General features: G+C 37.7%; 2 protein-coding genes across 2 annotated transcripts in view; both read right to left on the bottom strand.

Annotated features, from left to right (window-relative positions):
- The window catches only part of zgc:193811 (uncharacterized protein LOC559801 homolog), a 125,572-nt gene that overhangs the window by 67,609 nt on the left and 41,356 nt on the right, over positions 1-16,607 (bottom strand). The window contains exons 2-3 of the mRNA XM_028813663.2: positions 3,593-3,790; positions 3,330-3,443 (exon numbers count right to left, since the gene is read on the bottom strand). Of these exons, the coding sequence (XP_028669496.1) occupies positions 3,330-3,443; positions 3,593-3,790 (312 nt within the window). The remainder of the gene's footprint in view (positions 1-3,329; positions 3,444-3,592; positions 3,791-16,607) is intronic.
- The window catches only part of LOC127529574 (uncharacterized), an 813,564-nt gene that overhangs the window by 770,802 nt on the left and 26,155 nt on the right, over positions 1-16,607 (bottom strand). The window lies entirely within an intron of this gene.

Raw genomic sequence — 16,607 nt, 5'->3', positions numbered from 1 at the left:
ACCCCTGCTGCATCACATTCAGCAGTAGCGTTCTCAAGTGCATGCTGAAGGTCACAATCAGATAAGACAAACAGGACATTCACTGCATAAAGTAACAATGCTACCCTTAGCCTCCCCAACTAGACACCTTCACTTCCTCTAGGCCTTGATGCCCTATGCCCGAAAACAGTATACAGAAGCAGTGACAAAACATAGCCTTGGAGGAGTCTGACAATCACAATAAACAACATTTAACTTAATGGTAATATTTGGTCACAACTCTCACTGCATTCATATAGTAAACAAATAGCACACAAAAGTGGCCTTACTACAACATATTCCTACAGCACCGGACAATAAAGAATTGTACCAAAACCTCCTCCGAGAGCAACTTCTCCCAACCATCCAAGAACAGTTCAGTGATGAACAATGCCTTTTCCAGCATGATGGAGCACCGTGCTATAAGGCAAAAGTAATAACTTAGTGGCTAGGGGAACAAAACATTGAAATTTTAGGTCCATGGCCAGGAAACTCCCCAAACCTTAATCCCATTGAGAACTTGTGGTCAATCCTCAAGAGGTGGGTGGACAAACAAAAACCACAAATTCTGACAAACTCCAAGCATTGATTATGCAAGAATCGGCTGCCATCAGTCAGGATTTTTTCCCCAGAAGTTGATTGACAGCATGCCAGGGCGAATTGCAGAGGTCTTGAAAAAGAAGGGCCAACACTGCAAATATTGACTCTTTGCATAAACTTAATGTAATTGTCAATAAAAGCCTTTGCAACATATGAAAAGCTTGTAATTATACTTCAGTATAACATAGAAACATCAGACAAAAAGATCGAAAAACACTGAAACAGCAAACTTTGTGACAACCAATACTTGTGTCATGGCGCAGTGGTAGTGCTGCTGCTTTGCAGTAAGGAGACTGTGGAAGATTGTGGGTTCGCTTCCCGGTTCCTCCCTGTGTGGATAGCGCTTTGAGTACTAAGAAAAGCGCTATATAAATGTAATGAATTATTATTATTCTCAAAACGTTTGGCCACGACTATATTCTGAATAGACATCATTGTGCCAAGTAGATACAAGCTCTGTGTTGGTAGAAAGGACACTAAAACTTGTAATAATGTGAGACATCATTTTGCATTAGAGGAGAGATTAATATATCCTAAACATCTAAGGCTAAGAAACATTTCTCTGCTAGAACAAATGTTCCATTATAGTAACAAAACATTTTATTCTTTGGACTTTCAAAATTTGTTGTTATTACTGTGCTGCAAAGATGGTTTAGAGAGCTAAAAATGCATAACTTATGAATTATAAAGCCATCATTCAATATTTCTTGAGCTTCTCTAAAAAGCTAAATTTCCTCCATGGTACAAATAAAGTACTATCTATTTATTGACACATGCATGCAAACAGGGAATAGTTTAAGATTTTAAGATAAGACTTTCTGATATTGCTAACTTATTGCCGCCCAGAGGGTCTGCATAGAAGAACAGCAGCAACAAGCACCTGTTGGGCTCACATCCTCCCCCTTCAGTGCGGCACGGTACTGTCTGCATCACCTTGTGCCTTTACACTGCGGTTTTATGTCCGATCAGCAAGACTAAATATGCCGCGCACATTCATTAAAGATATTAGCCAGACTGTAGAAAGTCAGGGTGTATAATAAACATGTCTGCAACCATTAGATTGGCAACATACAGAGAGACAGCCACATGCATGCAGCAATTGCAGGTATTGACCCAGTGTGTGAGGGATAGTGAAGTCAGAAGTGAGGCTTGGCTCATCTCATCGATGCCACACCTTGTGTTTCTCCCCTGTATTTGATCAGGAAATGTGCAAATTCAGACATTTTGACTATAAAAATGAACAAAATTATTGGAGTCACAAAGAAAACAAATTTATAGAACAGACCAGAGGACAAATTTATTTTATGTTATCATTATTAGTTTTTTTTTACTTTTCATAATCACAGGTGAGACTGCATGTCCCTGTATGAAGTGCAGTAATGGTGCTAGAGAAGTGCTAGACTTACAATACAATACAATACAGTTTATTTTTGTATAGCCCAAAATCACACAGGAAGTGCCGCAATGAGCTTTAACAGGCCCTGCCTCTTGACAGCCCCCCAGCCTTGACTCTCTAAGAAGACAAGGAAAAACTCCCAAAAAAAACCTAGTAGGGAAAAATGGAAGAAACCTTGGGAAAGGCAGTTCAAAGAGAGACCCCTTTCCAAGTAGGTTGGGTGTGCAGTGGGTGTCAAAAGAAGGGGGTCAATAAGGACTTCCACTAAGTACTGATCCAGTGGGTCCTGCACTGAAACTCCGAGACTCTTTTCTTCTTCTTGCATGCTATATTTGCTTTTAATATCATCTGCGCTGTAATTAAAGTATTTCCACACTTTACTTTCTCATTTTCTACCTGCAACCATCCGAGCAAAACTCGCCATCGTCAACCACAAGTGCTTACTGCTTCAACCCGATGAGCCAAATGTGCTCAACAAACAAACAAACAATGGTCCTTTATGGAAGTTGCTCCACGTGACTATGGTAAGCCCAAGTTACAAGATTTAGATTTGCGCATAGTGAACAGTGCAACGTAAGTGAACGCTCAGGGTGACCTACAAAGAACCCCTCTGCAAGCCTGAACCGGATTGAATGAAAATGATACTGCTGTTTTTTTCATTTTTACTCAATTTTCGTTCTCGTTTTAGTCTGTTCACATATCACTAATTTTTATTTTTATTTAGTTTTAGTTTCTCTGTTTGCTTTAATTTCAGTTCACACTCTTGTAAAATGAAAAACAATATTTTTAGTTCTAGTTCTCGTTTTCATTATGAAAATATCACTGGTGGGTACACCAATTACTATATCCTAACCAGTGACTGGCTGGCCCTCATTCTTTAAACTGCTTCTATAAGCTCCCAGTGGTAAAATTGGCAGAAGAGTTCTGTCCAAATTAGCTGAGTTGTAATGTAATTTTTACTTCTGACCCCATTCAATAACATGAAATTAAAAAAAATCAGGTCAACGTGAACTTGCATTTTTGTGGTCAATTTGTACTTGGGGGACTGCAATACAAACTTAAAGTATTTATTAAAAATGAGAGTTGGACTTTAATTGCCTTTCTGAAGACCGAGAAAAAAAATTGACAGTGACCTTATGTTAGCTTAAAAACAACAACCAACAATGCATGTGAAGGCACAATTGTGAAAAGATGACATGTCAGTGTTGGAGACTCTGAAAATCCCCATAGTACATAAGGGAAATATGTGCTATGGTTAATGTGCACACAAAAAAAGATGCTTACAATACAGCAACTAATGAATAGACAGGTGTACCTGGGATGATAAATCCTGAAGGTCCTTTTGTCTGATCTTGCTGAAATACAAAGGCTCCCATTCACCTCTGAACTTATGCTTTGTTTCACTCATTGATATTCTGGAGCTTTTCAGCTGAGGAAAGAAATTATTTTGATTTTATATAGTGCGTCACTCACGCGTCATTAGCAATGCTTTTTCTACTTGTGGTCAAATTGCTTATTCTACACACTTAACACAAATACCATTTATTTGGTTGAAACATTTAGCAAACAAATTATTACCTTTCCTGAAGGTTCTCCAAGACTATTTAACAGCCAGTTTGCTCTAGGTTTTAAGTAGCGGGGATTAGAAAATGGTGGAGCTGAAAACTTTCTGTTGTGCTCAGAGAGAGCTGTGGTTGCATATTGGAGCTCTTTGACTGCACTGGAAGCCAACAATGTTTTCTGAAGTTGAGGAGGTAAGGAAGCACCTACCAACGACTGAAGAAAAGAGAAGATGTTAGTAGCAGTCCTCCAGTTGTACTGAGTAACGTTCAAATGATAACAACTTATAAATTATACTAAGAATTGTACTAATTCTGAAGCTGTACCTAAAACAATGCTTTTTCACATTAGTTTTGCAGAAACAAATCCATCCATCCATCCATTTTCCAACCCGCTGAATCCGAACGCAGGGTCACGGAGGTCTGCTGGAGCCAATCCCAGCCAACACAGGGCACAAGGCAGGAACCAATCCCGGGCAGGGTGCCAACCCACCGCAGAGAAACAAATCAGGTTTTATATTTATTTTATACATAGACATGTAGCTTTTTCATCTTCCAAGGAAAATAAATAATTAATCTCTTTGACTAAATAAAATTTTTTTGCAGCCTGAACTTTACAGTGACATAAGGAAGAAAATGTTACTGATTATCTTATACATTAACGTGGTGAAATCTCTACAACATCTAGATATCATTATAAATAAAGTCTTAATCAGATCATAGTGTCCACTATTAACTACAGTGCAAGGTTAATCCATCCAATTTTTCCAATCCTGGCCTGCATGGATTCAGAGATAGCAGCAACAGGTACATAATAGGAATCAATGTTTGACAGGGTCCACTCCAACACAGGCTGCCCTTGCATCTATGTACACCTACTCAGCATCTGACACCAGGGGTTATTCAATTCAGTTAATTTTGTTTTTGAATAGCATTTTTCAGAGCCCAAGCACATTTCCAGCTATTATGCTATAATCCAAACATAAATGAAATGTATACACACAGATTAAACAAATAGTAAAACAGAGTACATTTCAATCTGATTAACATAAACCCATGACAGTATATGTTCATTAGCATTATAACTGAGATAGAGCAGGTTGACAACTGAGAAAAGGAAAGAAAACCTTCAGTCAACAACATTCCACGAGAAGACAAACTTGTTGGAGAGTCCATAATTGATTTTAACAAAAACAAACATGACTTTGAAGATATAATGAAGTCAGTATTCTGGTGACATAAACCAAATTCCAAATGGCTGCTGGTTTTCTATTATTCCTATGAGCAAGTAATTAAATTAGTCAGGCTCTCTTTCTTTGATGGTCCACCACCAGTCATAAACTTTTCCCTTCAGAACACTGCAGTATTCTTTTTGAGGAATATTTTAATGTTTTCTGCGGTGGGTTGGCACCCTGCCCAGGATTGGTTCCTGCCTTGTGCCCTGTGTTGGCTGGGATTGGCTCCAGCAGACCCCCGTGACCCTGTGTTCGGATTCAGCGGGTTGGAAAATGGATGGATGGATGGATTTTAATGTTTTTCCACAGGTCCTTTATTAGAGAAAACAATGTGATGTAATCTAAGCACTGTCATTAAAAAATAAAGTAATGTGAATAATAAGGACTCTTACCAGTAGTTGTTGTACTGTCCTTTTGGTACTATTTTATTCAGGATTGCATTCACTGCAGACTGATGTCCAAACATTTCTTTAATTCAACTTCATATCTGTGTTTTTTGTCTTGTATAATTGGATGTCTTGGCACTGCTTGCATCAATAATGCCATTTTATACTCACTATGACATTTTGACCATGTACTTTGTTCTCCTTACATTGTTTTCTTTATTCTCACTCCTACGATTCCACCTAACGATGGGCTATTTTTGATCTATTCCAGCTTTTATGAATGCTGAACTCCACAGTCAAGAACTAACTAATCCATATTTAAACTGTGTTTCACTAAGCCAAATTTTAGGCCATGTTCTAGATTAAGTTTTTTTTCCTGTTTCATTTTAAATCTTGTTTGTGAAACTGAAAAGAAATATTCAACCCAAAAATAACATTTGCTACTTACCTTATGTAGTTTGTTTTATGACTGAGAAAAAAATGTGAACTCATTTTATCCCAAATTGAGAAATTATGGGGTTTGTTTTGCTTAAATTGAATGACTTTAGTATGAGCTGTCACATTCTCATATGTTTTACTTATCTGTTCTGTGCAGCATTATTTCTTTTGGCTTAATCTGAGTTTTTGGCAACATGTATATCCAAGACAAAGTCAATCTCCAGTACCTGATTAATCTCCTTAGCATTAGACCTGAGTGTCACTCGGGCTGTAAAAGTGCCAACAGCATTAGTGCCGAGCATTGCTCGGGAAATGATATAGGCATGTCTTGCGTAAGTCCAAGTGTTACCCAGGCAGCGATGCAGAAACTTCTTCTCTTAGCCTCATAATGACGTCTCGTAAGGAATATTTTTCAGCAGCCCAGGTATTGATAGTGATACAAGCAATGATGACAAAGTGAATCTGTCTTCAGGCAGTGAAATTAAAACAGTGAAATCAAAAGTGATTTTGATGAATCTGAAAGTGACACTCATGCCAATCACACATGTACAGTGTGCTGTTCAAAAGCTGATCAGTCTGGAAAGAAAATCTGCAAGGAATCACACCAGTATTGTTCTGACTGTAACAGTGGATTGTGTATTTCACCATACTTCAAGATATACCTCACAAACAACACATTTTGTCAGTATATACGGTATTAGTATTATTTTATTATTATTATTTGTATCATTATTAGTATTATTTATATCATTATTCTACTTTTTACACTTCTGACTTTGTCGTTTTAGTGTTTTGCACATTTTACAGTAGAAAGATCAGATTTAATAAATGTGTAATTTTTCAAGCCAAAAATGCAAAATTTTTTACATTTTTTTTTGAGAAAAAATGTCCCACTAAGGAAGCTACAGCAGCAGCTAGGGTCACTTGGGTGGAACAAAACTCAATGCAACATTTATATGATGAGTTGATTCTTAACAAGCTCCATCAAATCCATCATTCCGCACACCCACGACTTAGTAAATTTAATTTCAGCTCTTTGGCATTAAACAGATTATCTTAATGTCAAATAAAAATATCCAGATTTTGTACCCTAGGCAATTACGCTGTTTAAAGGGAACAGGTAACTGGAATTCATGCTTATCACTAACATGGCATTTGAACATTAAAACAATCTAGAAGAGAGCTGGTCATTCAACACAACAGAGTTTGCCAGTCCTATCCTCTTAATTCTTGCAAAAAAGATAAAGTCTAGTTTTTAAGGTCCCTAAAGTCCTACTGTCTACAACACTACATGATAACGATTCCATGGGACTATGGTTCTCTGTGTAAAAAAAAAAAAACCTTCCTAATGTTTGCATGATTTTTACCCTTAACAAATTTCCAACTGTGTTCCCATAATTCTTGATGAACTTATTTTAAATTCACTTCCCCTTAATTCTTCTACTGCTGTCCTCTAGTACTTGATTCACCCTTAAGCTAAAAGACTGTTGCTGGATCTACTTCATCGATGCCTTTGAGATCATACCTGGATTAGGTCCCCATGCAGTCTTCTCTGTTCAAGACTAATTCAGAGTTTGTCAGAGTAAAGTCCTGGGATGCACCTGCGTACTATCCTTTGCACAACTTCAAGTGCTGCTATGGGTAATGTTTCCGGTCGCTGCTCTGTAGCAGACCTCTCAGTGCATCTCTCCGTGTTTTGTACCTGTTTTTTTGTTCTTAAATCGTGTAAAATTGTTTTCTTTTTATTTTCTTTTTCTTTTTACTAGTTTGCAAGTAGTTATTTCTATAAAATGCTTAACAACATTTGCGAAAGTTTCTTATTTTTGATCGTTATCGCCTTTGGAATCCAACTGGACACTAACGCACTACCTGCGCAGGAAATCCCAGGTGTGTGGCCGGCGCTGTTCATTTACAGCCAGGATGCGTTGCTATCTATGAGACCAGCTACCAGCTACTCCCCGTGTATTACTAATATACCGGACGAATTAAAATCTTTGAAACCCAGAAAGCGAGGAAAAAGAGGTGGACTACGAGTACGTGAGACGGAGAAGTTTTAAAACACCTTTGCCAACCATCATCATGAGCAACGCACAGTCCTTGCGAAATAAACTGGACGAGCTGAGAGCATCTGTGCGATACCTCCACGAGTACCATGAAAGCTGTCTGATGTGCTTTACGGAGACCTGGTTTAAGAATACAGACTCGGATACAGCAGTCGAAGTAGATGGATTTGTTTGTGTACGGCAAGACAGAAATCCAGCTTCTGGTAAGCAGACGGGTGGTGGGAACTGCCTTTACATTTACAAAAGGTGGTGCAGGAATATCACTGAAAAACAGCGCATCTGCACGCCAAATATTGAATTACCATCGGACTTCGTCCATACTATCTACCACGGGAGTTTAATCAGTTATTTGTGACAGTCGTTTACATTCCGCCACATGCTGATGTAGGAGCTGCAGCTGAATCAATTCTTGAAACTGCTCATAAACTAGAAACCAAATCACCTGGTTCTTTCAAACTTGTGATGGGTGATTTTAATTTATGCAGTCTGGAGTCAGTATTATCAAATTACCATCAATATGTGAATATTAACACTAGAGGGGACAAAACTCTGGACAAGTGCTATGGAAATGTCCGTAATGCCTACATATCGCATCACAGAGCAGCCCTGGGTGCGTCTGACCACGTAGTTGTTCATCTTCTCCCAAAGTACAAACAGAAACTGAAACAAGAAAAACCAGCCATACGAACAACACAAAACTGGTGCAAGGAAAGTGTATCGGAACTGCAGGAATGCTTCTCCAGTACAAATTGGGATCTGCTGACATCCTCACAGTCACTGAATGAGGCCACCTATACTGTCAGCGAATATATTCAATTCTGTGAGTCTATGATCATTAAGAAAAAATCTGTCAAGGTGTACCCAAATAGTAAGCCATGGATCACTAAAGAGGTTAAAGCATTACTATTGCAAAAACAACATGCACATCAAGAAAAATAAGTTAGAAGATAAGCAAATTTTACAGCAAAGGATTAACAGGTTAATTAAACAAAATAAAAAGATGTATAGGGAAAAAATCAAGAGGTGGTTCAATGATAACAATCCAAAGCAGATCTGGAAGGGACTAAAAACAATTACAGGACTGGGCCCTAAAAAGAATGTGGATTTTCCAGCTGACAAAGACCACAAGCTTTTAGCAGATGAACTGAATAACTTTTATGCCAGATTTGAAACAAGTGATTTCAGCACCCAAAATACAGAAATAAAGGAAATGCTTTATAAAAACACCAGGTATTCTGCTGTGATTGGGTTCAGTTTAACTGAAGTGGAAAAAGGCTTGCTGCAGGCCAAAACAAATAGTGCAGTGGGACCAGACGGCATATCAGGTCGGCTCTTAAAGTCTTGCTCTAAGCAGCTCTCCCCAGTTTTTCATTTGCTTTTTAACTGGTCTCTGACCTGTGGTATTGTACCTAATCTGTGGAAACAATCAATCATTACCCCTGTATCTAAGGTTTCTAGGCCAAGCTGTTTAAATGACTATAGACCAGTGGCACTTACATCTATTCCAATGAAATGCTTTGAACACTTGGTGAAAAACATTTTAATGACAGAGACAAAGTCTTTTCAAGACAACAGTCAATTTGCTTATTGTGCAAACAGAAGTGTGGAAGATGCTCTGCTTGTTATCTTACATCAAATCTATACCTTTCTTGATCAGCCTGGTTCATATGTCAGAGCACTATATTTGGATTTTTCTTCAGCGTTCAATACTATACAGCCTCATATACTGAAATTAAACAGTATGAATGTAAACGCATTTATCACACTATGGATTCAGAACTTTCTTTTAAATCGTTCACAGACAGTTAAAGTTCAGGACACTTTTTCAATAGCCATTCATTCAAACACAGGACGTCCACAGGGGTGTGTCTTATCACCATTACTGTTTACTCTGTACACAAGTGACCTGAGACAGAACAATGACCACTGCTCCCTTATTAAGTATGCGGATGACACCATGATCATAGGATGCATATCTGGGGAGGATGAAAGCCACTATCTAAATCAAGTGGACTGTATGGTAAACTGGTGCAATAAAAACTCTCTCACTCTGAATGTAAAAAAAAGACCAAAGAAATGATATTTGATTTTAGGAGACAGAAATCTGTATGTTCACCTATTGTAGTTCTGGGAGAGGAGGAGAAATAGTGAATGAATATAAATACCTAGGAACTTACCTAGATAACAATCTTAACTGGAATACAAATACAAAAAAATTATTTTCTAAATGCAACCAGCGCTTATTTCTCCTCCATAAACTGAAACCATTTAAAGTAGACAAGGACCTCATGTTGTCCTTCTATCGCAGTATGATCCAGTCTGTGATCACTTTCAGTTTCATTGCCTGGTTTAATAGTCTGACAAACCAAAAATCAAAAAAGCTCCAGCAGATTACGAAGTATGCAGCTAAAGTTATTGGGGCTGATGTAGATGATTTGACTAGTGTGTGTCAGAGGGCAATGCTAAAGAAACTGGAAATCATCTCAACTGATGACAGACATCCATTACATGTAGAACTAAACTTCAGTAAATCAGGAAGGATAGTTGCTTTGAAAACCCACACAAATCGCTCCAGAAACTCCTTTCTTCCTAGTGCCATATGACTTTTCAATAAGAAATATCGGAGATAATGTTTAAGGTTTTGATATATATCCTGTTATCTTTTTTTTTTTTTTGGTGTAAATATGTTTTATCTAACTGCCTTACCTTAACCTTTCTTATTTCTATTTGTCTGTTTTTTTTCATTCTGTCTGTTACCTGTTATTAGATGCAACCGAGAAGGCAAATTTCATGTTTTCTTGTGTAAACATGACTAAATAAAGAAACCTAAACCTAAACCTTTCTTGTACTGTGGTGACCAGAACTGCGCACAATACTCCACATGAGGTCTTATGAGTGCATTATATAGTTTGAGCATAACTTCCCTTGACTTAAATTCAACAATTTTTATGATATAACCTAACATTTTATTTGTCCTTTTAAATGATTCTGTGCATTGCTTAGTCAATGAAGATGTTGCATCTACGTATACCTCTAAATCCTTTTCAGAGGTTGCTTCCTGTATGACTGTGTCCCTCATCTTGCATTTTTAATTGATATTCCTTTTGCCCATGTGTAGTATTCCACTTTTCTAAATTAACCACATTTTACAGGTATTCACCCAGTTCTGAAGGTTGTCCAGGTCATTTTTAGTTATTTTGCTGCCTCCTCAGTGTCTGACAACCCTCCAGTTTTAGTGTTATCTGCAAATTTGACACATTTACTAACTATTCCAGAATCAACGTCATTAATATAAATCAGAAAAAGTAATGGTCCAAGAACAAACCCCTCAGGGACTCAACTGATAACCCTGGTCCATGTGGATCATTTTCCTCTTATCTGTACCCTTTGTCTCCTGCCGGTTAACCAACTAGATATACAATTTTTTAGGGTACTTCTGATACCTACCAGTCCAGTCCTAGCTTATAGTTTCAAAATTAATCTTTGGTGTGGGACTGTATCAAAGGCTTTTTGAAAGTCAACATAAATTATGTTACATGCTTTGTTTTTGTCAACTATTCCAGTTGCTTCTCTAAACAAATCTAAAATATTGGTTTGGCAGGACCTTCCTTTTATAAACCCATGCTGGCTCTTATTTAGAATATTATTTTCCTTTAGGTAATTTTTAAATTTATTTCTTAATATAGTTTCCATAATTTTGTATGGCGCTGAAGTAAGAATAATTGATCTGTAATTATTAGTATCCATTTTGTCTCCTTTCTTGAAGATTGGACTTACATTTGCAACTTTCCAGTCCTCATGTACTTCTCCTTTCTGAAGTGACTGGTGAAATATGACTAATAAGGGTTTAGAGATGACATCTTTCATTTCTTTTAATACAGTTGGTAAGATCCTATCATGTCCTAGGTTTTTATTAGTCTTCAACATATAGAGGGTGTGAAGCACATCTGACTCTTCTATTTTAAAATCTATGAACTCAGAGTTTGTTTTTACTTCTACATGAGGCATTCCTCTTGTTTCTTCCCTTATTAATACTTGGGTGAAATATTTGTTCAGTTCATTGGCTATTTCCTTCTCATTTTCAATGATTTCTCCATTTGTGTCCCTAAGGTTTTTTAAATTCTGTGTTATCATCTTTTAGAAGTACTGATTGCAAGCTTTCGAGGCAACTCATGGCCTGAAGAAGGGTCCTGAGTTGCCTCAAAAGCTTGCATATTGTAATCTTTTTAGTTAGCCAATAAAAGGTGTCACTTTGCTTGACTTCTCACTACATCCATAATGGCTAACACGGTACAACACCCTAGTACTACAGAAGTGCTGAAAAAAATACTTGCTGTTCATTTTGGCTTCTCTAGCAATTATTATTTCAGTTTATCTTTTGATGTTTTGAATGATTTTTTTCATATGTTGCAGCAGTTTCCAGTATTTCTCTACTTCAGAATTATCTGTTTTTTAAATTTTCTTGTGCAGATCTTTTAAGTTTTCCTTTTCAATAATATTTTTGTTTATCCATTTTGGCCAATTGTTTAGTCCTTTTGTTTTATTGCTATTGGAATAAATGTATTTTGTGCTTGGATCAGAAGATCTCTGAAGTGACACCAGCTGTCATTTATAGTTGCTGAGTTTTTGTTTTTCCACTTGATGTTTTGTGGATACTTCCTCATTACAATAAAGTCTGCTTTCGTCAAGTTATAAATATTCATTTTCATGTACATTTGTGTGTTTTCAAAGACGAAAATTTTAGTTGTGATCACTGTTGCTTAAAGTATCAGTAACTTCTGTTATTGTTATTCTGTCTTTATTGTTAGAAAAGATGAGATCTACAAAGGCGTCACCACCTGTTGGTCATTTTCCATCCGCACCGTTTCACTTTCCTCTCTTGAATTCCCGATTGGGGCTACCCAATCAATGTTAAGAAAGTTAAAATCACCCATGACCACTATGTCCTCTTTGTTGCACACATATTTCATGAAATAATATGTTATAATTTAACAAATCAGAATTTGGTGGCCTGATGCAAACTCCAATAACAAGATCTCTGCCTTTTTTTTAGCCTTGAGATTTGTACACAGTACTCCAGGTGAGGTCTAACCAGTACGTTATAAGGTCAGGGACATACTTAACTCTATGTGACACATGTGCTTGCAAGCAAACAGTGTACTGATTATACTTGCATACATACTTTAAGTAAATCTGAAGGATTACCAGGTAGCACTGAGAAATCATCATGGTAAGAAAACAACATCCGGTTTCACTGTGTTGTGCGTTGAGGGAAAAAAGATGTTAAAGATAAAAATTCTTTGCATTCTGATGCTGTTGCGAAGGTACAAAAAAACCCAGAAAAGACAGCCCCAGCAACACAGAAGATGGTATGTGAGACCTTTAAATGTATTGTGTTATTACGATGGGGAATATGCGACACTTGTATTGCCTATGTCAGAAATGCATGAAGAAAAGCACCATGAATACATTTGCATGTCAGCATTTAATTTTGATGATTTGCTTCCCCACATTCATCAAACATCGAAGGACGCACATTGATCCTATTGAAGCTACAATGCGGCTTGCCATCACACTGTGTTACATTGCAACAGCCAAATCTCCCCTTCTTTCCTTGGACATTTTCCACTTCACACAGACGTATCTGTCTAAAATTTGCTTCCAGTTTGTGTTACACATTTCCATATCCACTTTATAGAGCTGGCGATTTGATACCAGCTTTTCTGACAGACATGTCTGTCACTATGGAGATGATGATATTAAACAATGAAGCTGACAACACGTACAAAGTTGAACAAGCTTCGCCCCCCAAATTTACTGGTACTGCAACTTGCACATGTGTCACATTTATTTCTGATGACGTGCTCAGAGGACATACCAAAAGAGTGCTGGGAATGCGTGGCAGCCATTATGTGTACGTGTAAGCGTTCTGAACGTCAAGTATAAATCCAGCTTTAACTGCCTTGGACCTGTACTCTACACATTGACCAAGGAGGTTCTGCAGAAACTTTGTAACACAGGTGTATATAAGCCATTATATAGATGGGTATAAGGCAGTTTAGAATGTGCATTTACATATGTATGTATGTATGTATGTATGTATGTATGTATGTATGTTTAATATATGGATGCACAATGGTGTTCAGGTATATGTGGTTTTTTACATTGCATTTCTTTCTTCTTGTTTTTTTATATTAAAACCTATGTCTATGCAAGTGTATTGTTGATGCACAAATCAAATGAATTTGCCTATATGGGATAACCCTGATAGCTGAGTTGAGTTGTTTATGATATAATAGAAGCCAATAGTCAGGAGTCAGCAAACAATGTGGAAACCATTCAGGGAAAAAAAAAATGCATTACTCATGTCACATCATTTATCCTATTGTATGCTCAAAATGTACAAAACGGATGCTTTTTTTTGCTAATATACTGTTTAATTAGACATTTCCAGAATTACCAGTGCATATCATAAACAGGAAACCTAAAGCATCATGGGAATGCCTTTTTGAACTGAAGACAGGACTATACCAACTAATGCAATGGAAGAGGGATGTCTTAAATTCATTCTGCAATTAATGTTTTGTAACAAACTTTTCCTCCATTCACCAGTTCACAGTTCCATAAATACACTTAATCCATTGTAAGTGCTCCAGAGGACAGACGGGCATCCCATCTAGGACGGAATTGGATTCCTTACCCGGCCAGGATGCCATAACGGAAGGATCGAATAAGTGGGAGCAATACCTGGCCAGGACACTTTACTATTCCTGCCCTAATTGGGATGCCCAAAGATGGCAGAAACTGACAGGGGAGTAGTTCATCCCCCACCATTGTAGGTGGCATTATCCCTCTTAAGGAGTCCCAGTTTGGACACCTGCAGGGCTGCATGGGAATTGGTAGTCCAGAAGTGCAGCCATGTAGGGATCCCTGGGGAACAATAGAGGGAGCTGACCTCGGGTGACCTCCCAGGCTTAGAAATAACCCAGAAATACTTCTAAGGGGCCATATTATGTCACCAGAGGTGCTCCCAGGTTCTCTTTAAAAAGAGCCCACTGCCATAGCTTGGGGAGTCAGAGTCGGGAGGCAGTGGGCGAAACTCAGCAGAGGTACAGAAGGGACAGGAATTGTGAAGTATTGAATATTTGTTGTATACTTCTGTCTTCTAATTGGGGTACGATTGAGATAAAGTGCCTGGAAGGAGAATAAAAAATCTATTATTTTATTCTATTAATGTGTGTTGTATTGCTGGTACTGTGGTTTAGGGCTCTCTGATGCCCTCGTGTGGTCAAACCATATATTATAAACACTCAAGGCACCTCTGATGCATATTCTGTTTGATAGAAAAATGTATAAAATAAGAATGATGAGCAACTGACTAATATTTCAAAAACAACACCTCATTAATTTTTATAGTCCAGTTTTTTCCTTTTTTATTTTAAAAGTTTGCAGCTCAGATAACAATCCTGAACAACAACAAAAAACAGGTGAGTTTCCCTAAAGCATCAAAACACTAAGAATGTCGTAAACTAAATCTTAAAAGCAATCATAAATTTATGTTTGTTTCCCGGAACTCCCCATAACTGAAGTTGCACATTAAATCCTTTGTAAGCTACATGCTCCTGGACACAAATGTTAATTGCTGGGTGTTTCTTGAACTTGTTCCCTCTTTTACCAGTCATTGTGCCACATAGCAGTCACCGGCCAGAGCACATTACATTCAAATCATGGCAGTTCACTGAATATCTAGAATGCTAAAATTTATACTTGTGAGGTGTAAGTGCTATGGTGGATCTTCCATTTTGGCTGGGAAGCCAAAACGGAAGGACAACATGAGAAGAGGCATAGACTGGCCATGTTGGGGCTGGATTATTATCCCAGTCTACAGGAAAGAGTAATGGATGGAGTGGGGGAGGTTGTTTATCAAGGAGGGGTGTGATTGATGGCAGTGCTTGACTGGCATGGACTCAGTATGGGCACCTGCAGGGATCCATAGGATTTATAGTCCTGATGGACAACCCTGTCGGAGTCCTTGGGTGTCGTCAGAGGGCACTTCAGGGGTAAGGACTCCCTGTTTCAGGGGTCTTTATCTTAACCCAAAACAACAACAACATTTATTTATATAGCACGTTTTCATACAAATGATGTAGCTCAAAGTGCTTTACAAGATGAAGAAGGAAAAAACAAAAATAGAAAAATAAGAGTAGGCAATACTAAGTAACAAAGAATAAAGCAAGGTCCGATGGCCAGAAGGACAGGAAAAACAAAAAAAAAATAACTCCACAGGGCTGGACAAAAAAAAAAAAAAAGCAAAATCTGCAGGAATTCCTAGGTCACGAGACCGTCCAAGCCCTTGCTTCCATCAGGCTATGCCCTGGCACCAGAAGTACTCAAGGGTCCAACATAAAAGGAAGCCATTCGCAGAAGGCAAAAGGCAAAGCTCAAATGGAGGAAAAGGAGTATTGTGCATTAGATATTATGGTGTGGACTGTAAAAACTTATTTGCAGAATAAAAAACTTAAATTTTGCATCAGGGGACTACGTTAGTGTGGTTGTTTCTGGGTTTTGGAGCTCTGTGGTGTCCCCTGGTGGTCACAGATGATATCATTTTCATGATGAAATTCATTAATGCACTTGTATGATTTTATTTACTAGATACATTGTTAAATTAATTACAGTTATTCCTACTGTTAGTAACTACACGTGTATAAACTGATTATATTTCTATGTTCTTTAAAAGTTTTGAAGAATCTGTGTTCTAAGGTTGTGCTAGCTTTGACAGATTTATTCTGTATTGCAATTGATTATAGAAAGATGCTGGAAAAAAAGAAGGGAAGGATAGGACAATTTGGGATGAAGCAGCACAGCTTCAATAAAGAAAACCTACTGAGATGAATATCTTGAACTTTATG

Source organism: Erpetoichthys calabaricus, chromosome 11 (assembly GCF_900747795.2).
Source record: "Erpetoichthys calabaricus chromosome 11, fErpCal1.3, whole genome shotgun sequence".
In the NCBI taxonomy this organism is placed as follows: Eukaryota; Metazoa; Chordata; class Cladistia; order Polypteriformes; family Polypteridae; genus Erpetoichthys; species Erpetoichthys calabaricus.
This window is presented reverse-complemented; position numbering and strand designations above follow the sequence as displayed.